This window comes from Myotis myotis, unplaced genomic scaffold, assembly GCF_014108235.1.
Source record: "Myotis myotis isolate mMyoMyo1 unplaced genomic scaffold, mMyoMyo1.p scaffold_m19_p_11, whole genome shotgun sequence".
Taxonomy (NCBI): domain Eukaryota; kingdom Metazoa; phylum Chordata; class Mammalia; order Chiroptera; family Vespertilionidae; genus Myotis; species Myotis myotis.
The window spans coordinates 34,344,663-34,372,139 of NW_023416315.1; the positions used below are offsets into that span (position 1 = coordinate 34,344,663).

General features: G+C 39.1%; 1 protein-coding gene and 1 long non-coding RNA gene across 17 annotated transcripts in view; one reads left to right on the forward strand and one right to left on the reverse strand.

Moving 5' to 3' along the window:
- Positions 1 to 27,477, forward strand: part of LOC118666186 — a 117,196-nt gene that overhangs the window by 76,635 nt on the left and 13,084 nt on the right. Inside the window, exons 2-3 of one of the 4 annotated variants that reach the window (XR_004970889.1) lie at positions 11,569 to 11,640; positions 12,137 to 12,180. The exons of 2 other annotated variants lie outside the window; for them this stretch is intronic. This is a non-coding gene — a long non-coding RNA (uncharacterized LOC118666186). The remainder of the gene's footprint in view (positions 1 to 11,568; positions 11,641 to 12,136; positions 12,181 to 27,477) is intronic. One more of the 4 variants, XR_004970890.1, reaches the window with a different exon arrangement.
- Positions 2,530 to 27,477, reverse strand: part of UMAD1 (UBAP1-MVB12-associated (UMA) domain containing 1) — a 188,437-nt gene continuing 163,489 nt past the window's right edge. For all 13 annotated transcript variants that reach the window (XM_036328074.1, XM_036328067.1, XM_036328072.1 and 10 more), the window contains one exon: positions 2,530 to 2,956. In XM_036328074.1, coding sequence (XP_036183967.1) covers positions 2,699 to 2,956 — 258 coding nt within the window. In that variant the 3' untranslated portion in view covers positions 2,530 to 2,698. The remainder of the gene's footprint in view (positions 2,957 to 27,477) is intronic.

The following is a 27,477-nucleotide window of genomic DNA, read 5'->3' on the forward strand; positions in this document are numbered from 1 at the left end:
TTTTTTATATTACCCTTTAAAAAGTTCAGTTAATTCATATTTTGCATTTCATTAGACCTTGGTATATGTGTGGTTAGTACTGAGAATTATAACTGTTCCCTTTCCTTGAACACTGATAATGTGTTCAGCTTTGTACTGCCAGGCCTTTGATATGCACCATCTAAAAGCACAACCCTGCAAGGTGCATACAATTACTGTTTAACCGGCAAGGGAACCAAGGACACCAGAAGTTAGGAGACTGACTCAAGGGCCCACAGCTTGTAAACGAGGGAGTCACTATAAACTGCCTGCCTCAAGTGCCTGAACCCTATCCCACCACAGCATACAGCTTTCTTACAAGTTATATACCTTTATTAACACTATTCAAATAAATGTGTCTCAATAATGAGTGGACTTAAGTCATTTAACCTTTCTAGGCTTCAAGTTTCTCTTGGGTTAGATGGAGTTGACTTCTGTTTTCCTCCAGTTTTAAAAAAGGAACATGATTTGTATACAGATGAGAACATTAAAATGTCCATTTCCACATGTTTTTATTAATAATGGGTTATTAACACTGAGCTTATTAAATCTTGTGATGGGATCTTTCTAGAGATGTTCATGTGATTTCTCTCAAATCCTTCAGTCCTGCCAGAATTAGTGAGTGATCTTACCATTTTCAATGTTATTCCTTAAGACTTACATGTCAGAGGAAACTTCATACTTTTCTCTGCAATATACAAACTATTTACTTAAATATTTGTTTTCTAAAGAATCAATGACTTTCAGACATGAATAATGCGAAGAAAATCAGTTTTTGGATCTGAAATTAATCAAAATATCAGTTTATTTTTATTCATACTTATTCAAATATAACAAATTTTTTAACAAATGAAAATATATACAAGCATATTTATAATACGATAGACATAAATATAAATAAAATGTGTATTTGAGACAAAGTTTAATACGTATATTAGTAAATTGATGACATGCTTACATTTAGCTTTAAGACATATTAACATGGATATTAAAAAGGATGGGCTTTCACAAAATCTGCTATAAAATGTTCACATTTGTGTTAGTAATAAGTCATATTTCTTAGACTGATGTTTTAAGAAAACTATGTCAAGATCTAATTTAACCATTTACCTCATATGGTAACATTATTTGTAAATGACACATTTTTTTTCAATAGAAATGCTCTTTTATCTTTTAAATAACATAGCATTTTTTATCAAGAACATGCCACATTTATTAAACAAACATGCACAACACATTAAAATTTGAATAATTTATGTACCTTTATGCACAGTGTTCAGTTTTGCTATAGCACTCTATCTTTGTGAAAAATATTCTAAATATTTGGCACAGAATAAATTGTACTATTCAGAACTAATGTGATTAAAATTTTACATGGCACAGAAAACGCTCTATCACAGTTTATCTCTTCCTTTGCAGTTTATTGACCAATGGCCGTTCTTTTCTGTTTTAGTTGGAATAAATAATGGATATCCAATAGCTAAAAGTCCTATCTAGGTGTTTTGCCTATACCAGTGATGGTGAACCTTTTGAGCTCGGCGTGTCAGCATTTTGAAAAACCCTAACTTAACTCTGGTGCCGTGTCACATATAGAAATTTTTTGATATTTGAAACCATAGTAAAACAAAGATTTATATTTTTGATATTTATTTTATATATTTAAATGCCATTTAACAAAGGAAAATCAACCAAAAAAATGAGTCTGCGGGTCACCTCTGACACGCGTGTCATAGGTTCACCATCACTGGCCTAGACTCTAATTAGAAATGAGTTGACTTCAGTTTTTCTAGCAGTAAAGCATTTCCATTTGTATTATGGCCAATAAATTTCTAACTAAGGGTGTTAGCGATAACGTATCATTATGAGATGTTTTTCTTTGGGAGGCAGAGATGTTGAAAGGAAATGCGGATCTCTTCCTGAACTGGGGCCCTGTGTGGTCAGGAGCTCGACGCCCTCTGAGGCAGAAGCAGGGAGAGTTCTTGGGGAAGCTGGTGAGGGAGCACACTCGGTAGAAGCATCCAGGCAAAAACAAAGGCAGGAACACACTCAAGGTGCAAAGGACTGCCCTGGGTGTAAGGAAACTGAATGCATCACTCAGAGAAATAGCAGCCAGAACATTCTTATGTTAGCAAAATCCCCCTGCTTTTTAGGAAAAGTTTTCCATTTCCACATCAGTGTCTATATCAAGAATGAAGAAATTAAGCTAACTGGCACAATTTTTTTGTCCCCTGAACTCATTCATAGACACAGGAAGAAGAAAGAATAATATGAACTCAAGCTTCCTCTAAACCAGAGAAGAGCATTCACACTCCCTCTCAGGGCAGACTTCAGACTTGTGGTAACCAAGGAAAATGCCATCGCTCTTTTTCACAGTTCTGCTAAGATCAACTTGAGGTGTTATATTTTGAGAGCCTGGTTGAAGGAATCTACTCCTTTCATAAAACTATGATAAAACTATGATTACCTAATTTTTATATTTATTATTTGGCGGAAAGGAAGTAGAACTTAAGCTCAATTTCTATACAAATGTACTTTATTCTGAAAAACAGAGCAATGAACATACTTTATGACCCTTGCTTTTCTGAGGGCATTTAGACAGTGAAATGGCAAAGAACATCAAACATGTTAAATACAATGGCAAAACTTTTGTTTTAAAGCTGTTAAGGTACAAATATAAAAACTATGAATCACAGAGCACTGAATTTTCAAGAGTAAAATCATACCAAAACCGCGATAAGTTTTCGCCGATGTCACAGGTGAGCAGGTGGTCTGGAAGGTCACTGATGGTGCCCTGCACGGCCAGCACGTGCGGGGCCAACGTGAAGGGCACGTCGCTCAGAAGCTCGGCCATGAACGAGCTGCTTTCCAGAGGCTGGCCTGCCTTGGTTTCCGCCCCGGGGCCTGCCACAGTCACAGTGGATGAGTTTTCTGTGCCAGTCTAAAAATACACATACATTCAAATCATTCAGACCTATGGCCTCGGGGGTTCAGTAATGGTAAATGTGGCATGAATGTAGCAAAATGGAGAAATGGGGGAACATGTAAGTATTCCCAGATCAGAATGTAGCTATTTGCTTTACTTGTACATAGAGCTCTACTAGCTTTAAAATGGATCCTAAACCCTACTCTTACCACCCATGACCCCCTCTTGCTATTTCTTTAGCCCAGGAATGTCTACAAAGTCTGTCTGCTCTGCCAAACGTGGTGTATGCTTTCAGGGCCTATAGAATTGCCAGATTACCTGTGAAACCATAGATCAACACAGTCCAAAGTAACTCTGCCCACTTCAGAACGATTATGGAGCGAACTGCCTAGGATATTATTTCGCATTTCCTATATATGTGTCCTTTCCAGTTGCTGTTTCACATGCATATGTCTTATCCCCAACTAGAGTTGAGGGTCCTTGAGAGCAGCAATCTAGTTGACATGTCTTTGTACTCTCTGCCTTGCATACTCAATTGTCTTATTCTAATACCTACCTGAGTTTACTTCTAATGTGTGTCATGCTTATTGACTGATTGTCTGACTTTCATAGGAACTGACATGTTACTTAAGTTATTAAGATATAAAGAGTTAGTAAACGATGCATATAGTAGTTTACTAAAAAACGTGCAGTAGGGTGTTCATAGCAGCATTCTATGCAAGCCCCCAAAGTGGAAACTAAGTTTCCATCAATAGTACAATGGATAAATTGAAGTATATTTACAGCAATGAGAATGAACCACCTGCCACTAAAAGTGGCTGAAACCAAAATAAAACCAGTTTAGGCAAAAATTTACTCTCCCACCACCACCTGGTCTCACACAGAATAAAACTCTGGAGTCTTTACAGAGGCCTACAAGGCCCTGGCAACCTGGCCCCAGCGCCTCACTGCCTCCTTGCTGTTGCTCCTGTGCACCCAGCCTGCTTCTGCCCCAGGCCTGTGCTTTCTAGTCCCGCTACCCAGGAGGTTCTGCTGCCAAATATCCATTGGGCCCCTTCTCCCACCTCCTTCCAAGTGTTGGTCCAAATGCCACCTTCTCAACAAGGCTTTCCTGGCCATCTTATTTAAACTGTGTCCTGCCCCCTCCTCTCCCCGCCAACACTCCCTATCTCCCTCCCCTGCTCTTTTACCTTACATGGCCCTTAGCACCGTGTTCTATGTCATATACTTTATCCTCATTATAATCCATCAGAAATATAAGGGGCTCCCTGCTGTATCCCAAAATGCCCAGACCAGTGCCTAGCGCTCAGTAAATATTTATTGGTTGGATGCGAGCAGACGAGATTTTGCCTGCGTGGGGTTTACATTATCAGGTTAAAATGCTGATAAATTCCTTATCTCTAAGTCTAGAGAAGAATGATTTTCTGTGTAAGAAATAATTTTGAAAAACTTTTTATGGAAGTGTAAAGTACATACAGAAAGGGTACATTAAAAGTTTACAGTTTGCTAATTTTAACCAACTTAGACACCTGTGAGCACCCAGAGCAAGGGACAGAAATGACAGCCCCCACCCCCACCCCCAGCGCTTTCTGTCACCATCCTGAATGCTAACAGCATAGATTGGTTTACCTATTTTTGTATTTAAATGAAGGTAATCCTATAGTATGAACTCTTGTTTCTGGCTTCTATATAGGAGATTCGTCCATATTGTTGCATGGGATAAAAAGAGCATATCGTCACAAAGGAGGTACATTCAGACTGATGACTTAACAGGATCACTTTGGTTGCCGTATTGACAGTAGGTAGTGGGGTCTGGCGGCCAGGAAAGGAAGTAGCAGGGAAAGAGAGATGACTGCATTGTGGATTAGGGTTGTGATAATCAAGGCGAGATGAACCATTGGACTTTGGATAGACTTTGAGGATAAGGCCAACAGGATTTACGGATGAAAAGGATGTGGGGTATGAGAGCAGAGTGGAGTCGGGATGAAGTCAGAGTTTTTGGCTTAAGCAGGAAGACCAAGAGTCCTGTTTTGGTCATTCCAGGTGCCTACCAGGCATCCAAGTGGAGCTGCTAATAGGCAGGAGGTATAATGCAAGTTGGAACTGGGGGGGAAGATCTGGTAGAGAAAGTCTTCTTGGTGCATGTTTAAAAGGGTATGGTCAGGCCTAGCCTGAGTGGTTCAGTGGTTGCACATTGACCTACGAACCAGGAGGTCATGGTTCAATTCCAGGTCAGATCACATACCCGGGTTGCGGATATACAGGAGGCAGCTGATCAATGGTTGTCTCTCATCATTAATGTTTCTCTCTCTCCCTCTCCCTTTCTCTGTGAAATCAATAAAAATACATTGTTTTAGAAAAAGGGTATGGTTGGAAAGAAAAGTGAAGACAAATATGAAAACAGACAGTTTTTTCAAAACATTGTGCCAAAAATGGGAAAAGAGATGTGGGACATGAGCTGGAAAGGAATGTGGGGTCGGTGAGGTTTCTCTTGATCTTATTTTCTGGTTTCTAAATTGGGAGAATAATTAGTCCATAGGCTAATGAGAAGAAGGTCATAAGAAAGGAAAAGGTAATGGAGATTCTGTAGAGGAGGAATTGCTATCTCATAGGCACCCCCAACACAGAGCAGAGGTCCGCAAGATTTATCTGAAGTTATCAAACACATCCCTATCCCATGGTCTTATACCTTGTGTGAAAATAAAACAGAGTGCTTTCTTAGGATTGCAAACAGAACAAAATTAAGTGCACTCTGTGATGACAATTATTAGAAAGGGCCATTGTGCAATGGACAGAACCTGCCTACTGAAACCTAACTGGGACTTAAATATCATTGAGTAATGATGCCACAGTTCCAGCCTCTCTAAAGGGCTTCCCCATATACAGTGTCACGATTGAGTATGCACAGGGCTTTGGTTACCTTGGAGCAGTATGGCTGAGCGTTTAAGAGCACAGGGCCCACAGTCAGACAGTGTGGGTGTAAACCCAAGGTCTCCTGCAAATGGCCTTGGGCAAGGTATTTAACTTCTTTGTGCCTCAGTTTCCTTAACTGTATAATGAGATCAATAATAATGCCTATTTCATAGGACTGTTATGAGGATTAAATAATGTTCGTGAGTAGAACAGTGCTTACCACATGTTACAGCTTTCGAATGTTAGCTCCCACTTGAAGTCTTGGATCCACTCATCTCTTTTGTTTTTGGCATTCACTGGTGGTTTGAATAATCTTACCACCTTCTTTATATCCTGCCTTCTATCTAATCTCAGGTGCAAATGTTCCCTGGGTCTGTTAATCTCATCCTATACTTGAACTTTCTTCTTCTTCCTGTATACAGAACATTCTCCAGTTTCATTAGCCAAATCACCTCCCTTCTTAAACAAAAGTATCCCTGAAACCTCACCTTCTCCACTAAAGCACTCTGCTGTCTAAACACACAACTTCTAAGGTTTAACTCCCAGCAGCAATATTTACTTATTTGTTCATGCCTTTATTAATCTTCTTCCTCTTCTCTTACAAATCATTCTTCCAGAACATAATTGAGGACAAGGCTATGTCTGTCTGTCTATCTATCCAAGCCAGGGGTCCTCAAATTTTTTAAACAGGGGGCAAGTTCACTGTCCCTCAGACCGCTGGAGGGCGGGACTATAGTTTAAAAAAAAACTATGAACAATTCCTATGCACACTGCACATATCTTATTTTGAAGTAAAAAAACAAAACGGGAACAAATACAATATTTGTATTTGCATGTGGCCCGCGGGCCGTAGTTTGAGGACCCCTGCTCTAAGCCTAAGCGACCAGCCGACCTGCCGACTGGCCGGTAGCTATAACATGCACTGACCACCAGGGGGCAGACACTCAACGCAGGAGCGGAAACTATAGGCATGGAAACATGGAACATACTGATGAATCTCAGAGGGAAGTGGGGAGGGCAGGGTGGGAGCAGATTAACTAAAGATCTTATATGCATACTAGAGGCCTGGTGCCTGAATCTGTGGGGTCCCTTGGCCTGGCCTGTGGGGATGGGGCTGAAAACAGCTTATCAACATCCCCCAAGGGATCCTGGATTTCGAGGGCGCAGGCCAGGCCTAGGGAGGTGAATGAATCCGTGCACTGGGCCTCTAGTATCTAGAATAGTGATGGCGAACCTATGACACGCGTGTCAGAGGTGACACGCAAACTCACTTTTTGGTTGATTTTTCTTTGTTAAATGGCATTTAAATATATAAAATAAATATCAAAAATATAAATCTTTGTTTTACTATGGTTGCAAATATCAAAAAATTTCTATGTGACACAGCACCAGAGTTAAGTTAGAGTTTTTCAAAATGCTGACACGCCGAGCTCAGAAGGTTCACCATCACTGGTCTAGAATAATAGGGGAATTGAGATGTGGCTCCCTGTTCCAGTTCTCCTTGATAAAACAGCCATATGACCAAAGGGGGTCACTTCATCCGCCTGGGCCTTAGTCCTCTACTCTGTGAAGTGAGTGGTGAGGGGCAAAAACTGTTGATGGCAGCCACTAGCATACGTCGAACACTCACTTTGTGCGGGGGTCCATCTAGGCTGGTTAAGTGTATTCCGTCATTTAAGTTTCATAGCTTCGTGGGGTGAGCACTGTTAGTCCCATGTTAAAAACAAGACACTGGGGCACAGAAAGGTTAAGGAAGTTGTTCCAGGTTACACAGCTCGTCTGTGGTAAGACTGAGAATCCAACCCAGTGACCTATAAAGCTCTAAGACATGTTACCTGCACACTTCTATGCTCTGGAGAGGTTGGCGGACTGGATGAACAAAGCCTTGAGAATTTAGGCAACAGCATTAGAGAATATGACCATTCCTACATAGCATACCTTGGCTTAAATGAGAAGAAAAACAGAGGAAAGGACAGAAACTCATTAAGGAGGCATATCTTAGACTGAAGGAGGATAGAAAAGCAACTGTAATTTAATAGAGATTTATCCCTGGAAATGAATCTACCAGTTTTCAGGGAGGGTAACACCATGGACAGTGAAACAAGACAGTCTATGACTGGTCATTGTTTAAAGGGAGAAAAGGAAGGTATATGGGCAGACACTGCAGTGTTCTTTTCTGCCTTTGTATATGTTTGAAAACCTTCCATAATCAAAAGTTTCCAAAAATTAAACTGACTTTAACAAGTCCGTGGACAAAGTGCCGCCCCCAGCGCCTCCTAGAAGGGCCTGGCTCAGCTGTGCTGCATGCACTGCCCCAGCACCCACCTCCCGACAATTGGCTGGAGTGCACTGTTACAGTCTCCACGGAGCCTGCCTGCCCTCTTGGCAGCAGGGTGAGTGCCATGATGCAGCTGCTGCTGGCATGCTGAGAGCTGGAAAGGGAGAAATTATCAGGCAAAGCAAGAGCAAGTCACAAAGAGAATGTGAGTCAACATTCAAGGACCCCACACCCAGTAACCCTGATCAACAAGTCTCTAGCTTGGCAGCCAGTGGGAGCAGAGGTGGGGGCTGAGTGCTGAGACAGGTGCCTGGCTCCCTTGCAGAAAGCAGCCCTCTCTCTTAGACACAAAGTCTTCCAATTTTTTTATTTGCATAACAAAATGGGTCTTTAAAAGGAAGAAAGAGTATGGTAACCACAAAAGAGCAAGAAGAAAAGAATCAATTAACCTTATGGTTAATAGCCAGATTTTTTAAAATTACTTCAAATATATTCATAAAACATGTTAATTATTTTTATGAGTAATCCTGCTCACAGAAATGCTGCTATAATAATGTTCCTGAGTATAATTTCCTTCATATAATCTAGCTCTAATATTTCTGTTTCAAATGAGCGTTTGCCCTTACATGTTTTAAATATGTGTATGCCATGTCAGAATGGCTTTTTTTAATCGTAAGGAAAATAAATTTCCTTATCAATATTATTGCAACAAGAAAAATTTATAATTAACTGTTTTCATGTTTGTATAAAAATCAAATTTTGTTCATCAGTTAACCTGTTACAAAATGGACTGGCCAAGTTTATCTGGTTACTCGCATTCTGTTATCCATGTCTCAAATAATTCGAAGAGCTTTACAGACACTATTCCTCCCATAATTTCAGAGGGGCTGTAAAGATTCATGAGGTTAAAACTGTGAAATCTTCTCTGAGTTTAGAAAAGGCACATTCTAAGAAAAAAGGGCACATAAAACAGTTCAGTGAAGTCACATCCCTGAGGCAGCAGAGGTCAGTGGCATCCCTGTGCGCCTCACTCTTGGGTGTATAAAGCAAGGAAATGCAGTTTTAAGAACAGACAATTTCCTTTTTCCTGGCACAAAAGCCCCAATAACCACCATGAAATCTGTGAAGGGCCGCCAACTTTGCAAACCCACTAACAATTTGGAAACCTCATCTACTTGGCCATATCTGACTAACATATGAACATTTTATTAATAGGAACATCACCTATAGTTGGCAAACACCACCTATAGTTGGCATCTTTTAGAACATCCTGCTTTTTCCTCCTGCATCCCATGCCTCAGATAAGTAGAGATGAAATAGTATCCTATAAAAGCAAATTTTTAAAGCATTAAAATGTAGAAACCAGCCTAACCAAAACAGTAATAGTACCTAATAAAAGAACACAAAAGCAGGTATAAAACACCCATCCACCATATTCAATTGACATGCAAAGATGGTAGCTATATCAAGCATATTTTTAGGAAATGCATTGTAGTAAGAAGAGCTATGCCTTTAAATTCTAATGTCTATAGATAAAAGACATGTTCCTCTGAACAGCAGCCTGAACAGGCAACACTGTCACTTTATCTCCCCAGATAACTATCCATTCTATTCTGGCTTCAGCTGGTATCTGCTTGCATTACATCAGCTTCTTGATGGGGGAGGGCTGGGGTACAAATCTGAGTCAGAAGCATCAGGGGACCAGAGGAAAAGGTGATATAAGCAATGGCACAATTAAAGCAGTCCTCAGGCTTATTTTTCCTAAGGAGCTGGTCCCTAATAAATGTCTGGCTAGCTGAGAAAAGCCAGAGGACTTACACCTACGTAAGTCCCGAGCAATAGTCTCCTTTCGCTTGTGAGAAATTATGTTGCAATGGTAGAGACTTTCTGATTTTTCTGCAAATCCTCACTACCCAGAACTGTAGTTTGTATACTAACAAGTGCTCACTAGATAGTTATGGCAATGAATCTGTTCCCCTCGTTTCTCAGATACTCTAGGCACCCCAGACTTGATTTTTAAATTGAGGGGTTAGGCCAAAGAAATGAAGAAAAGCCCAGAACACTTTACCACCAGTAGAGATAAATTAGTGGGAAGAAGCTGAATTCATGGAAAATCTACGTGTTCCATGTAACCTGGGCTCCAAATACCAGGATGCTATACATTTAATTAGCAAACTAAGAGGCTAGGTTAGCAAGTAGAGGGTTTCCTTATTCCTTTAACTTTCTGATCTGGGACATCATTTCACTTTAAATTTTGGCTCATGGTTGTTGTTTTTTTGTTTTTTTCCAATGTTGGTTCCCTTTCCTCTTCTTTTCCCCTCAGTATTTCCACCTCCCTGTGCTGCCTGCTTCTCCAGTCTTTCTTAAAAAAGAAAAAAAAAATAGTTCTGACTTCCTCTTTTCAGAACTCCAGCTGAATGGATGCAAGTGAAGAAGGGGAAGGAAGGGCTGGCACTTGCTTCTGTAATCTGTTCATCCTTCTTGGAAACGTGGCTGGACTGAAGCCGGAAAATCTGTACCAGCCGACTGGAGTGGGGGAGCGGTGGAAAGAGGGAAGAGAGCATTTTAGGAAAGGAACCAGCAAGCAACAGTGTTCAATGTGGGATCCTGTTTACGCTAGTTTTGAAAAAACAAAAGGCTATTCCAGTGATTTTCTTTCAAAGAAATTTTTTTTAATTAGTCTATAGAAGTTTTTGATCCCTCCCCTTAAGCTGACCAAAAATCATCCTATTTTCCCAGCAGGCATCCCCCCTTCTTCACAGAGCATATTTCACACCTTCTCTTCTCTATCCCTACATGACCACTTTCTCCTTGCTGTCAGCAGGTGGGCTTGCCTCCTACTTGACCATCACGTGAGGATCTGCTCAACCTGCCCCACCCAAAAAACATATCTGCATTTGCACCCATCTGTGCTTCCCTCGCCACACAGGCAAGATGCCCTCCTCCCCTCATCTAACCCCTCGCCGGTGCTCCACATCCACCCTGTCCCCACTCTTCAAGCACAGGGTGCATCAGTGAGAAGGCATCTCCTAACTGCTCATCTTTCATAAAATCAGTGCCCATTACAGAAAATCCTCCATGCCTGCATCACCACTGCCATTGCACCCACTGACTCCCACCCCACCTCTGTGCTGCTGTTGACGCCAGGCTGAGGCCATGGTGGGCACTATCCTTCACTCCTCACCCGCTGCCATCTGCCTTCGTCTCTGCCCCTCTACCGACACTGCTTTCTCCACCATTACTAACTCTTTCTTTCTTTCCTTTTTTTTTTTTTTTTGCTAAACTCAGAGATTTTGAAGTGCTAATCTTTTATGATCTATTTGTCCTGCTTAAAAATTGTGACTATGTTTTTATTTCTTGTGGGGTTTTTTTGTGCCACTTCTTAGTTTTGCCTCTGAGGTGATGGTATCCTTGTTTCTGTTCCTTTATTCTTTAGTCTCAACACACCTACCAGGATGAGCTTATCCATGTCCATGGTCCTGACTGCCCTATCCTGCTCTCCCCAAAGGTAAATGAGTATGTAGATAAATGTGTGTGTGCACGCACACCCGCCAATCTCAAACTCAGATTTCTATCTCGAACTCCTAGCCCATATATTCAACTCCTATTATACATTTTCTTTTTGGATATTACATAGGAATCTTAAACTCAACGTGTTCTAAACCTGGTTCTCATCTCCTTCCTAACACTACCCCCACTTACTGAATGGTCTTCTAGTAGTTCCTGTGTTGGTGGAGGGAACCAACACACAAACCTGAATTATTGTTGACTTCTCTCCCTGGCATGTCTCTTCCTCCATCCAATAAATGACTGAGTCCTACTGATTTTGATGTTCTTATGTCTCTTTGCAGGTCCACTGTTATTCTCTCATTTCAGGCCACTGTAGTCTCCTGCCTTGAATGTTGCATGAGTTGTCTGCATATGGCCTTGTTCCCCCTACACTACTTTCTCCCTCCCTGTCACTCGTGGTATCTAAAACACATGCTTTTCCTTAAAACTCCTAGGTGCCTTTGGAGAAGAGAACAAACTCCTTATCATAGTACAAAAGGTATGATCTAGCCTTGCTACCCCTCCAATTCCTTTTATCACCATTCCCTAAACTCTTTACTCTATCCACACCAAGCTATTTGCTACTATCGAAATATGCCAGGCTCACTCAATTACTTTTGCCTAAACTAGGACATCTCTCTTCTTTCTCTCTTCTTCTCGCCCCCTTAAACGTGTGCTTTAGGATGTACCTCAAGACTCTTTTAGAAAGATTTCCTGAAGTAACTCCTCAAACCTGGGCTACCTGCCTGTCCATGTGTTCCCATAACAGCCTATGCACAGCTCTCACAGCAGGTATAGAGTTCTTTGCACCCTCCTGAAACTATGGGCAGCGCAAAGCCTGAGACGAGCTTTCTTCTCCATTTCCCTCCCAATCAGAGCAATGCCTGGTTCATAGCAGGTGGTCAATACAGGGTCATCCAATTACTAAATTAAATTTCTTCCTAAACTTTATGTTCGAATTTATTCAAAATAAGCTAGGCGTCATTATGTTGACCCTGGATTTCTGCATCTGTTTGGTTCTTTTCCTAGCAAGATTTTACCAACAGGGTGATCCGTGGATGGTATTAAATATAGACAGAACTAAAAACTAGTTTGAGACCCCAGCTACATCTATTTCCTAAAGAATGAGATGGGTTGTTCTTGACTTGCCAAATGAACAACATCACAAATATGTCTCCCAAAGGAAATTTAATAGGTCCTGCAGCAATGTTGACGAAACTGTTGGGGAAATATATTTACCAAAGGTTCACCTTATGTACTCCACATTCCCCTTAATCAACTGTCTTAGTCTGTTCAGGCTACTACTTAAAAAAATAAATAACACAACCATAGACTGGATGGCTTATATACAACAAAACTTCTTTTCTCAGTTCTGGAGCCTGAGAAGCTCAAGAAGTGGTTGCAGCAGACTCAGTGTCTGGCGAGGGCCTGCTCCTGCTGCATAGATGACTCTCTTTTTGCTTTAACGTTACAGGGCAGAAGGGGCCAGGGAGCTCTCTGGGGCCTTTTATAAAGACACAAATCCCATCTATGAGGACTACACCCTCATGACCTAATCACCTCCAAAAGGCCCCCACCTCCAAGTACCCTCACATTGGGGATTAATTTCAACCTAAGAATGTGGGTGTGGAGCCTCATTCAGTCTATAACATCAGCCCGCCTTACACACTCTTCTCTCCCAGGATCCAGTATTTCTCCACAACTGTGCAGTCCAGTCTGAAGGAGTTTAAGTGTAGCCTATGTTTGGGGGCGGAGTATGGGGAAAGGGCCAGCAACAGGGTGGCAGGACTAGGGGAGAAAAGCCTCAGAGATGAGAGCTATAAAGAGGGTAGGAGAGGGGATGGTTTAATTTCTGTTCTGCCTCTTCTCTGATTTCCATGGAGGGGTTTTTCTCTAAGCTTGCTGGCCTTCTGGCCTCACCCCTGGTCCTCCCCAAGGAGGCAGACTGAGTTACATGGTTGGTGGATGACAGCGCTGGGTCCCCCTTTCTAGAAGGGGGAGCTAAACCACCCACGGACCCGAGGCCTGGAGAAAGTCTCTTTCTACCTGGATCAGGGGAGAGAAGTAAACACAGTGTGTGCTGTGTTGAGGTAAACCTTCCTCACAGGTCTAGACATGGGTTAAGGAGGCTATGGAGGTCAATTTCAGCTACTATACTAACCTGCCTCCTCCAACCTGCGCTTATCAGTCAGAAGGGAGCCATTTTAGTTCTTGGTCTGCTGGCCCTTTGGTCTTATTTCTCCACTAGTGGCCTGGTGCATGGATTCGTGCACATTGAAAGAAAATCAAGTAGAAGAAAGATTCGTGTAGTAATTACGTTACTGCAAAAAATTATGTCAAAATAGTATATAGTATAAAATTAAAACACACGTGCGATTGGCGCAAGAGCTTTCTATGTATCATGCATACACCAGTCAATGTTTATTTTTATTTTATTTATTTATTTTTTTTATTAGATGTGCATTTTTTTAAATTAAATCTTTATTGTTCAGATTATTACATTTGTTCCTCTTTCCCCCCCCCCATAACTCCCCTCCTCCCAGTTCCCGCCCCACCCTCCGCCCTCACTCCCCACCCACTGTCCTCATCTATAGGTGAACGATTTTTGTCCAGTCTCTTCCCGCATCTCCCACACCCCTTTCCCCCCCAGGAATAGTCAGTCCATTCCCTTTCTATGTCCCTGATTCTATTATAATCAACAGTTCATTCTGTTCATCAGATTGTTTATTCACTTGATTCTTAGATTCACTTGTTGATAGATGCATATTTGTTGTTCATAATTTGTATCTTTACCTTTTTCTTCCTCTTCCTCTTCTTAAAGGATACCTTTCAGCATTTCATATAATCCTGGTTTGGTGGTGATGAACTCCTTTAGCTTTTCCTTATCTGTGAAGCTCTTTATCTGACCTTCAATTCTGAATGATAGCTTTGCTGGATAAAGTAATCTTGGTTGTAGATTCTTGGTATTCATCACTTTGAATATTTCTTGCCACTCCCTTCTGGCCTGCAAAGTTTCTGTTGAGAAATCAGCTGACAGTCGTATGGGTATTCCCTTGTAGGTAACTGAGTTTCTTTCTCTTGCTGTTTTTAAGATTCTCTCTTTGTCTTTTGCTCTTGGCATTGTAATTATGATGTGTCTTGGTGTGGTCCTCTTTGGATTCCTTTTGTTTGGGGTTCTCCGCGCTTCTTGGACCTGTAAGTCCATTTCTTTCACCAGGTGGGGGAAGTTTTCTGTCATTATTTCTTCAAATAGGTTTTCAATATCTTGCTCTCTCTCATCTTCCGGCACCCCTATAATTCTGATGTTGGTACGCTTGAAGCTGTCCCAGAGGCTCCTTACACTATCCTCGCATTTTTGGATTCTTTTTTCATTTTGCTTTTCCGGTTGGGTGTTTTTTGCTTCCTCGCATTTCAAATCATTGACTTGATTCTTGCGCTCCTCTGGTCTGCTGTCGGGAGTCTGTATAATATTCGTTATTTCAGTCCGTGTATGCTTAATTTCTAGTTGGTTCCCCAATATAAGATCGAGGGTCTCATTAGTTTTCTTGTAGATCTCATTAAGTTTATCGGCGGCTTCTAAACAGTTCTTGAGAGACCTTAAAAGTGTGGTTCTGAACTCTATATCTTCCATTGACAATTTTGTCCTGTTTCTTTGTCTCCGCATTTTGTTATGCTTCCTTGGTGCACCCCCTAGTGGTCTTTGTGCACAGTCTTATAGTTAAACCTTGATTGTTGTAGCTAATACCAGGGAGGGTTTGACCTCCAGGCCAAGTGGCTATGAGAATCAGCTGTGTCAGCAGTGAGAGAACTTCTGTCCTCTAGGGAGGTGCTAATCTAGCCTTTGCCTGAGGCTATCCGGCAAAGCCTGTGTGCAGGGCTTGGGCGGGGTGGGTCGAACAGGATCAACAGGGTGGGCTGGAGAGAGCAGTTATGGCGGCTCTCAGTCCTGTCCCCAGGGGCTCTGCCTCTCTGAGTCCCAGCACCCGCTGCAAAGCTCAGAGAGAAAGCTGCACTCGCTCTGACCGAAGCCAGACAGTCCCGCTTCTCCCGTTTGAGTCTGGGTCCCTAAAGACTCGCCCGGTTCTGGAGCTCAGAGTCTGCGACTCCCTCCCGATTGAAAACGCCAACCGCGCCCTCCGCTGCCAGCCCGCTCCGCGCACTCCGCACCTCAGAATTTGACTTCAGCACTGCGCCTCCTCTGAGTGTCCGTATGCGTTTCTCTTTCCTCCTAGTTGTAGGACTTCCACTCAGCCAGCGTTCCTGTGGTTCTGGGTGATGTCCCTTCCGTTTTTTGGTTTCACTTTTGAAGTAGTTGTTCAAGGCAGCAAACTCTGGCGTTAACCTATGCCGCCATCTTGGTTCTCCAATGTTTATTTTTAAATTGCCAGTGCATGTCATATGTACCAGCCGGTAGGTCGGTCACTGAGCCTTTTATATATATACTAGAGGCCTGAAGATTCGTGCAAGAATGGGCCTTCCTTCCCCTGGCTTCTGTCCTGCCCCGCCCTTGGCCACTTGGTGCCTGTGTATGCAAATTAACCCACTATCTTTGGATTAATTTGCATACTCCTGATTGGCTGGTGGGCGTTGCAAAGGTACAGTCAATTTGCATCTTTCTCTTTTATTAGTGTAGATAGATTGGATAAGGATGTAGGTGAGAAAAAGGGATGCCCTTTATTAGGACACCAAAACCCCACCAGTTTCCAGTTCCCAAAGTAACTCCATATCAAAACAGAGACATTAACCACACCAAAATAAAAATAAAACAAGTCACGCAGATGTTAAATAATCTGGAAATATAAAAATATATCAAACTATTGGCTTTAAAAGTTTACATGTCAAATAATACTCTATTAAACAACTATTGGTATGATTTCATCTATTTTATAATTCAGTTAAATCTGTGGGATCAGCAAAGTTCTAACCAGAATCTTGGAAAAATAACAACCAACATTTGTTTTTGAAGTAATTTCACACTTTATTTCATTTGAGCCTCACAACCCACTAAATTTGATAGGGAGACTTTTGTTTCTATTCTCATCTTCTGAGGCTCAAAGTTTAGTGACTGTGTAAGGTCACACCACTACTAATTGGCAGAGACTTATACTCTGGGTCTCCTCAGTTATAATCCAGTGCTGCCCCTCTGGTGTACAGGCCATCATCAAGGTAAATAGTTTTAAAGCTTATGTGTTTGGCTGTTGTTTTTTTAAGGGCTTAAGTTTAACAATTTCTCTATGGACAAGTGTTATCTGGGCTGGAAGATGAAGGTCCAAAAATTTACAGACTGTGCTGCCACAGAAACTGAGTTTAAAATAACAGTTCAAGTAAGCATCTCATTACTAGGTTAGATCTACCAGGCTAGATACAGTATACAATAGCTTAGAAGACTGTAGCATCTGAACACAGCCAAGGTTACACAATGGCTTAGGCTTTTGTGCATGAATTCTTCAAGCTTATTATGTACAACACAGTTCTGATGAATTTTAGTCACACTAGAGTCTACTTCCCATTTAGATAGCTTTATTTATTTAAAATATCTATTAAACTTCTTCAGAATTCAGTGCAACAAGATCATACATTTCCCAGATAATTTCAAAAGAAAGCAATGAAAAATGATCTTGCTCATCTCCTCAGCATGCTGAATATTAATTTCACTCAAATGATTAATTTTCATTTGTAAAACAATAAAGTACATCAACCAACTGCATATACAATAAGAAAGGAAATGAAATGCTTTCTATTTTTAAAGCCAGTAAGAAAATATAAATATAATATACTCGTGTTTTTATATAATTTGATAAATAGATACCACTTTTATGATACTGAATGAACGGAAATAAATATCATAGGCTACTTGTAGGAAATACTAAAAGTAAATAAAAAATATTAAGTGATACCTACATGCTGTTTGTTTTTTTGGTATGTGCTTTGATAAAATGAACATTTAACAAATTAATAACCCAAATATAACATATATATTTAATAACAAACATTTTGATATTACAAAAAACAAAAACAAGTATTTCATATTAAGGTTGTTGTTTTAAGACAGAAAGCTAATCTGTTTTGCTACTCTTAATTTATACTGAAGAGTTTATAATTTGTCAAAGTTTCCACCATTATTCAAAAAACATAAATATACAATTTTTAGTATGTACTTAGAATTGTCGTGTTCATAGCCAGAAATAAAAGACCATTATCAGTAGGATCTCACATTTACCCTGCATATAAATATCCTTCTAATCTGAGGAAACAAGGAATTCTTTAAGAAAGGCCTTATTTTCTTTGTAATTTGAATTTAGTGTGTGGAATAGTCCAAACACTTGGAAATACTACAGTTGATGAATGCACAACTGTACATTTTCATATACAAATGGAAGTGAAAGGAAATGCATCATCCCTAATTATGAAGGCAGGCTAATTAAATTCCACTCAGAGGGCACGTGAGTAATAGTATTACCCACACTTGCAGCACCTAACCCAGAGCTCCACTAGAAAAACAGTGTTTGGAAAACTGAAGAGGTGAGCAGAAAGCTCTGTCACTTGACCTTGGCTCTCATTTGCAAAAAGGTAGTATTTCAAAATAGAAGATGGGGTTGGAAAAGTAAATACAGCTGTGTTTTCTCCACCCCGTGAGAATGAAGGGGCTACTCGGAACGCAGGAGGCTGAGTCCCTTGGTGCACACACAGAGCAGAGTCCTAGTATTTCATTTATGGCTAACTCAGAAAATTTGTTTTATTGTGGTAAAATATACACAACACAAAATGTAGCAGCTTAATCATTTTTAGTGTATAATTCAGTGGCACTGAATACATGTACAGTGTTGTGTTAATTATCACCACTATCTCTAGAACTTTTTCATCATCCCAAATAGAAACTCTGTACCATTTGAACAACTCACCATCTATCACACTATCTTTTTATCTCTGTTCATTACATTTTTTTTTTTTTATCAATTTGCCTGTTTTAAGTACCTCATATAAATGGAATCATACAATGTTTGTCCGTTAGTGTCTGGCTTATTTCACTTAGTATAATGTTTTCAGGGATCATATATGTTATATCACATATCAGAATTTCATTCCATTTTAAGGCTGAATAATATTCTGTTATAGGTATATAACATATTTTGTTTTTCCACTCATTTACTGATAGACATTTGGGTTGTTTCTACCTTTTGACTATTGTAGGATAATATTTTTAAACTAGAGTAAAATGAGCTAAGTGAAAAACCTCAAAATAACTCTAAAAGGATTGTTAGGATTCAATGAATATAGGAATATAGAATATTTAAGTATATGGAGGAAAGTTAGCAATAGCCTAAAGTGAGGGAAATAAACTATGGTTATTTGAATTATAAATTTGTTTATACATTTTGGCTTTAAAAATAATTAAAGTAGGCCTTGCTAACTTAATATTTTATGAGTTAAAATCCAAGTATAATTGATGGTATTTCAATCCTGCTTAAAACAGTCCCATAATCTCTAAGAGCGTCTACCCACACTGGAACTCTGTGTGTAATTCTTTCATGTTCATATAAGGCAGGGGTTCTCAACCTTGGCTGCACATTAGAATCACCTGGGAATCTTTTTAAAATCCTGATTTCTGGGCCTCTCCCCCAGAAATTCTGTTTCTTTGTTATGGGGTGGGGCCACAGCATTAGTAACAAAGAAACAGAATTTCCGGAGGATGAGGCCCAGAAATCAGGATTTTAAAAAGATTTCCAGGTGATTCTAATGTGCAGCCAAGGTTGAGAACCACTAATATAATGGTACAAGATGTCATTACCTGCTTTTGTGCAAAGCCTACTCAACAAAATAAAGAATGAATAATGCTAAGAAATGTTTAAAAATGAAAGGCCACAATCATGTCCAAAAAATCAGGAGGAACATTTAACTTAATAAATTTTAAAAATTTAATTTAAAAATTGAAATGCCTCAAGAGAGTGACAAACTTTATGTAAGGACTTTGAAATTTCTCAAAAAAAAAAAGACAGTATGATTGAAAAAAAAAATGCTCTTAGATCAACAATAGAAAAGTTGACTAATATATAATCAATTTTTAAGTCATCCTTTTTTAGGAGAAAGGTAATAATGAGAATATATACTATAGCACGTCAATTGAAAATTAATCTGTAAGGCTTGCTAGAAAGAGCACCAGATCCAAATCCTAATGTCTCCTGCCTCTATCTCAGCCTTGTGGCCTTAAGTAGTCATTTAACCTTCTGCGTTTCATTATCTCCTCTGAAATATGAGATCACTGGGCCAGATGATTCAGCTCTGAAGTGCCATGATTCCAAGTAGACTGAGACCCCCAAATCGCCTGCACTAGTAAACATTCTTATGGAAATAGCACCGAAATCAATACAAATGATAACTCTAAAAGAAAGTATCAGCTGATGGGTATATATCTTGAGAAGAAACTCCGAAGGATAGTCCCGAGGTTATGGAAAGGACTGCGCTCATTGAGGAATACCTAACTTCACACTGCTCTTGATTATGGTAAGAAACATGCAGGCAGGTGCCAATTTTCTAACAAGTTATGGCCTAAAAACCACCGTTATAATTCAGATCCCAGAATGTATTTTCTCAGTCCAAAGAGTCCACAATAGAGATGAAGTCCTATATATCTGCATATATAGTTGTAGGAAAATTATTTTAATTAGTGTTATAATCAAAATAATAATAAATTAGATTAAACAATAAAAATTATCTGGAATGTCAGTACTTGAAAAAGCAAATTTAGTTGTAGGAGCTGAACTTGGGTAGAGAATTCCAAAGGTCCTGCACACTTTGAAGATTGCTGGCCGAGGTCTGTAGTGGCTCACTAGGATTTTCATTAGAAATCTCTAGGAAATTGGGAGAGTTGTGTTCTTCAAGATTTTTTGTTTAGTATCACAAACAGTAAGGTGGAAAAGTGGGATTTTCCTGAGGTGTTTATGTGTATGAAAGATATACTGGAGGTGGGCATGACTGGCTATCAGAGAAAGTGTGAGCATAACCCATCTCCTACCTGACAGGGTAGGGATGTGCCAGGAAAGAGCCCCAGGCAGTTCCTTTTTTGGCCCCCAGGCAACTTCGCCATGAGTCACCTGTGTTTTCATGATGGCCATACCAGGGAACAGAGAGGCTCACAAAAGGTGGGAGGAAAAGTAGCCTCGTCAAAGTCTGTAGGACCCAGCCATCTATCTGCATGGTGGTTCTTGGTAACCTGAATGCTAGTTTTCAAAGGTATGGTATTTCAACACAGTTTCTAGGTAGTGGATTTTCAGAACCTAGTCCAGTACAGATTTTCCTTTAGTCTTCTGGAAATAACTGCTATGGCTTCCACTGCCAAAGTGACCTCAAAATGAGCACCTGTAATTTCTAAGTGTTAATGTAGAGCCCTGGTATACACTAAGTAAACTGTATGAGTTATTACTGATTCTAATTTTATGAACTTCATTTTGCATCAGTCTTACAGCTGTAATAGTGCACCTATTTCTACTACCACACCTGCAGTTCACATTTAATGATCACTTACTTGCCAGCCACTGTTCTAAGCTCTTTACCTACCTATGTTATCTCATTTAAGTTTTCCTTTCTGATGTAGGCACTATTTTCCTCTCCATTTAACAGATGGGAAACACTGAAACACAGAGAGCTGTGTCTAACTCTGGAACTGGACTCCTAGTCACTTTTCTGTGCTGCCTCCCAAATCCAGCACAGGCCAAGGAACTTCCCTTCATACCTTTTAAATGCAATGCAGTTGTTTCCAAAAACCAAAATGTATCTTCTCCTTCAGAAAAGGTTATAGAATACTTTCCTAATGATCATGCTTTCTCTCTCAAAACAAAGCACATAAAAACACACAGAATGTGGAAAATACCAATTTGGGGGTGGGGGGGGGGAGTAGAAATAACATTTGAGTGTTGTATTGCCATTTTTATATTCAGCTGGCTATGCTAATTCTACGTGGATCTCAGAAACCCCGAAATTACAGTCTGTTCAGACTATTTTAATCCCTAACAGCACTGCCGTGATCCTGAATATTTTTAAAATAACCTTTTTTACCTTAACCAAATATATTTTAGTTAAATTTTATAACTTAAAGTAAGCACATACTGTCCTTTGTTCAATGAAGGCAACTGTTTGAGACAAGCCCTCTGTGGCCAATTGTCCAGGGACAGGGCCTGACTGCATGAAACTGTCCACATCCTCTAGTCCACGGCACTTGGTAAGCAATGGCGAGAAAGTGCCACTTGGCTGGGACCTGGTCTGCAATCTGTTCTCAGGAAACAGAAAAGGTAGCTTTAACAGGCTCAAACACATGATCTGGGCCCATTTAACATGATTATTTTTGAACCAACTATGCTAAGAGATTATATCACAGGCAAGAAAAATGAATGAGAACATTTCCGGGACTCAATATAGTTGCAAACTTCTGGGTGGACCCTTAAATATGAAAAAAAAAAAAAGGGAAGTACATCATCACTATTTATACCCAAAGTAGCACAAATCAAAGTTGTGCTTTCATGCTCAAAGTGCACAGTTGTTTGAAAAAGGCCCAGGACTGTATTTTACTTCCTATTTATTTAATTGCTTTGAACTAATAACTAAACAAAAATTGATTAAAGTGATGTAGTTAAAAATAGAATTTTCATAAATGCTTGAAAAGATAAAAATATCGGGATCACCAACTAGAAAAAGTAAAGAAAATTACAAGTTTAAAAACAACTTTAAAATTCTGAGTACATAACCACTGAGAGGAAAACACAAATATTTTCACTTGCACAAAATTTTACCCAATTGATGCTATTCCTTCACTTTTGTTTTTTACAACCCAAAAAGTTCATTTGTTTTTGAAAAGACAATCTGTGTAAAGTATATGCGTTTTCATAGCATGAGGTTTGTATTGTTCCTTAGTATGGTTTCTATAAGTTTAGAAAAAAAATCAATTTTTGTAAGCACATAAAACTAAAAACTATCACATCAATAAAATAAAAAATGAACCACATGATCATTTCAATAAGCTCTGGGGAAAGAACCCAATACCCTTTCATGATAAAAAAAATACTCAACAAATTAGGAATTGAAGTGAACTTCCTCAGCCTGATAAAGGACATCTACAGAAAACCCAACCTAACATCATGCTTAATAGTGGAAGACGAGATGCCTTCCATCTAAAATTAGGAACAAGATAAGGGTGCCCACTCTTGCCACTTCTATTCAGGCTCTAGCCAGAGCAATTAGGCAATCAATCTATCAATATAAATAAAAAGATAAACAGATAAATAGATAGCATCCAGATTGGAAAGGAAAGTGAAACTATCTCTATGCACAGATGACATGATTTTGTATACAGAAAATTCTAAGAAATCCACTAAAGTACTATTAGAATTAATAAGTTCAGCAAGGTTGCAGGATACAAGATCAATATACAAAAGCCACTTGTATTTCTATACACTTGCAATAAACAACCCAAAATTAAAGAAAGAAAAAATAATTCCATTTATAATAGCATCAAAAATAAAATACTGAGGAATAAATTTAACACAAAAAGTATAAAACTTATGCTTTGAAAACTACAAAACATTATTGAAAATAAAGAAAATCTAAGTAAATGGAAATAACTCCCATGTTCACAAATCAGAAGACAACAGTATTAAGATGCAGTACTGTTATCTATAAAATCAACGCCATACATACCAGAACCCCCAACTATGTGATCTGGGACAAGCTACCTTATGTTTCTACACCTAGGTTACTTAATGCTCATATGCTCCGTTTCCTCATCTGTAATATGGGAATAAGTGGACCTACTTAGCAAGATGCTGTGATAAGTGGATGAGAACACTGGTCAAGCTCCTCACTGCAGTTTCTGGAACGCAGTGAGTACTCAGTAAATGTTAGCAATTGTTTCCTTGCTGACTACAATGGAATTTGAAAATGTCAATTTCTGCATGAGGAACATACTTTATTCTAAGAAATCCAAGTAATATAAAATCTAATAACTCAAATAACAGGCAGACTAATATCATTGTAAGAATTCAGCATACGGTTTTTTTCAAAGAACAAGAGAAGTTATTTTATTTCCTTAAAAATGGAAAAAGTAGTTTAAATAAAGCTGGCAGTAAAATATGGCAGAATTGCCAGAGTCTACTAGTATATAGCTTTTTAAAAACCTTTCCTCCCAGAAATACTGATAATTGACCTAATAATCCTAAAAGTAGACTTGACTCTCTAGTTGTCTTTTCCATTAAGTTGGATGAGTAAATAATAAAAGAGCCAATTACAATTTTTATCATGATTTCCTGGTTCCAAACCCAAGTGGTATGGATAAAGGCAGCATTCCAATCAGGATTCCACACATTTCTCCCTCTCCCTTCAGCAATGCTCAGAGAAATAACTTCTTTCGATCAGCACTTCAGTAACAGTGAGCTTTAGTCAACATATTTTGAGACCACCAGAAGTGTCATTTGATTCTATGTTCCTTGGTGGAAGTACTACATTTGTTACTGAGCATAATTTTAACCAAACTGTGAACATTTTAGACACCAAACCAACTGTTGATGTAGGAATAGGAGACTTCCTGCAGTGAAACCACGCATATGTGTAAGTTCAGCTCAATTACCTAATTCACTGGAATGCATTGAAAATGACTAAACTACGATCTCCTTTTGAGAACATTAATTGTATATAATTTTATTTTGAGATGGCAAACTGAAACAAACATTGACCCAGAGGTGTATTTTGATACACATCTAGTAACATAACAGATTCTGTTAAATTCACTTAAAGTTTTGGTGGGAAAATAAATGGCTCAGAGACTAGTCAAGTTGAAAGAGGCTTTAAATATTTAGTCAATGATATTAATAAATGTTAAAAATTATCATTTAAAGTGTGATTTTCCAGATACCATTGGCTCAAAAAAGTTTCCATTGCTATTTGAAACTTTCTTCATTTCGTAACTAGTTTAAAAATTCCTCATTGGCTTGATTCATATTGGCTCAAATAAATAAAAAGATGATTCTCAACTGAAAACATTTAAAGAATTTTGTAACTACATGTAAAGAAACCAAGTGGCTTTAAGACATTTGGCCAAATGAGTATAAGTAATGACCTTCATTTCTGCATTCTAATTATAAAACTGGCTAAGGGAGTATAATACAGAGGGGAAAATAATGAATGAAGAATCACAAGGTCAACTACATTCATCTATTCAAAAAGTCTTTGCCTAGAGTGTGTCTGGCATGGTGGGGAATGACCAGTCATCGTGCTGCTTTGGTGAGGATTATGGTACAGAGCAGAGATTGGGCAAAACACAATCTCCTATGGGAAGTGTTACAAGGAAGGAACAGCAGGCAGTGAGGGGAAAAATGGGATGGGTGGTGAGCATGAAGGGGAAAAAGATAAAGAATTTTGACTGCACATATGATCAAGTATATTTTTAAGTGAAAAACCTTTAAAGTAAATGTATATGACAATTATAATATTTAAATGTTAAAATATTTGAAATCTGGGAATAATTATTGAAAATTGTTTCAATAATCTAACTCTGAAAACACACCAAGTTTTCACAGTTATAACAGTATCTGGTATAGTTACCAAAGCATAACCAAAGATTAATTATCGAAATTTCACCATGATTTTGAAAAGCCAATTAAAAAAGAAAACTACTCTTTGGGTGAGTTTTTGTTTGTTTGTTTGTTTGTTTGTTTTAGACAAATAATAGTGACCAGAGAGACAGGAGGGAAATTGGCATGTTTAGTGTCTTTTTTTTTTTCTGGCCAGGCACCCATTCTGAACACTTTATTTTTTTTAATTGAATTGAATTTATTGGGGTGACATTGGTTTGCAAACCATACAGGTTTCAAGTGTACAACTCAATAAAACATCCTCTGCTTACTGCATCATATGCCCATCACCCAAAGCAAAGCCTTTTTCCATTCAGATTTCGCCTTTGCTCACCTCCACCTAACCCCACCTCCCTTTCCCTCTGGTTATCACCATATTGTCTGTGTCTATGCGTTACGCATACGTGTGCGTTAGGTTTTTTTGGGGGGTTTTTTTGCTAATCCCTTCACCTTCGTTCATCCAGTCCCCCCAACACTTTCCCCTCTGACAGCTGTCAGTCTGGTCCATGTGTCCATGTCTCTGTTTCTATTTTATTCCTCAGTTTATTTTGTTCAGTAGACTCCACATATAAGTGAAATCATATGGTATTTGTCTTTCTCTGACTGGCTTATTTCACTTACCATAATAATCTCCAGCTCCATCCATGCTGTGGCAAAGGTTAAGATTCCCTTCTTCTGTATGGTCATGTAGTAATCCATTGTGTAAATGTATCCCAGCTTTTTTATCCACTTATCTACTGATGAAGCACTTGAGCTATTGTAAATAGCACTGCTATGAACATAGGAATGCATATATTCTTTTGAATTAGGGTTTCTGGATTCTTAGGATATATTCCCAGAGATGGGATTGCTGGGTCTAAAGGCTATCCCATGGGAAAAAAAACAAACAAAAAACAACAACGATGTCCTAACAACCAGCTTTGACCACGAACTCTTACTTCAATGATGGAAGATTTCTGGGACAGAAAAGAGGCTCAAAATATTTTTCTTTCTTTTGCCAAGATAAAATTGATACTATGAGACATTATGGAATATTATGCCATACATATATGCCTAACATATGTCATTCAAATCTGCACACCCACCCTACAGATAAGTAGCAGTATTATCCCTAATTTACAGACAAGGAAAGTGAGACACAGAGGCATCAAGTAACTGGTCCAAGGTCACATCTAGTACACCAGAGACTAGCATCACTCAAGTCTTACTACTAAGATGCTATGGGACTTAAAGCAAGTCACTTAATATCTCTGATTTCTATTTGATTTTCTTTTCTCTAAAATGAAGGGATCGGATTAGAGGATCAGTCCTGTTAAATAGAAATAAAAGAGCTACAAATGTAATTAAAATTTTCTCACTAGCCCCAGTAGAAACGAAAAGAAAACAGCTGGAATTAATTTTAACAGTATATTTGAAATGTGATTTTAACAAATAATATAAATATTAATGAAGCATTTAGGTCCCTATTGCATATTTTACACTTATTGCTCATTTTAATTCAGGCTACCCATAGTTTAAGTGCTCAATAGCCTGGCTACCATGTTGGACATTGAACCTTTAGAAGTCTATCTCCAATAATTAAGTAAACTGTTTCAGGAATATTCGTTATTAAAGATAAGGCACACCAGCAGAGACTAGACATAATGAAAGGCGCTGTCCACACAGTGTGGTTTGAGTAGCACTGTGAAGGTCCCCAGCTACAGAAGCCTGAAAATCCGTCTTTGATGGCTTTCCTTTGTAGAAAGCAGAAATCAACCATGTTTTTCAATAATTGAAAATATAAATCACCCTGGCTGGGCAGCTCAGTTGGTTAGAGTGTAGTCCCAATATGCCAAAGTTGCGGGTTTGATTCCCAGTCAGGGCACATGCAAGCAGCAATCAATGAATGCATAAATAAGTGGAACAACAAAAATCAATGTCTCTTTCTCTCCCTCCATCCCTTCAAAACAAAAAGATATATATATATATATATCTTAGAAAGATAAAAATTTGACCAGTTAAGCTCTTAGTGCAAACTGAAAATCTTTTTAGAAGCATATTTATATGGGCTATAAATAGTAACTTGAAGGGTCCTTACACTTGATGTGAGTTTGAGTTCATCCTATTGGTTGGGCCACTTGCATTTTACATGACCTTGGGGAGCAGGGAGCAGAAACCTGTGGAGGGTAGATTCCTTAAAA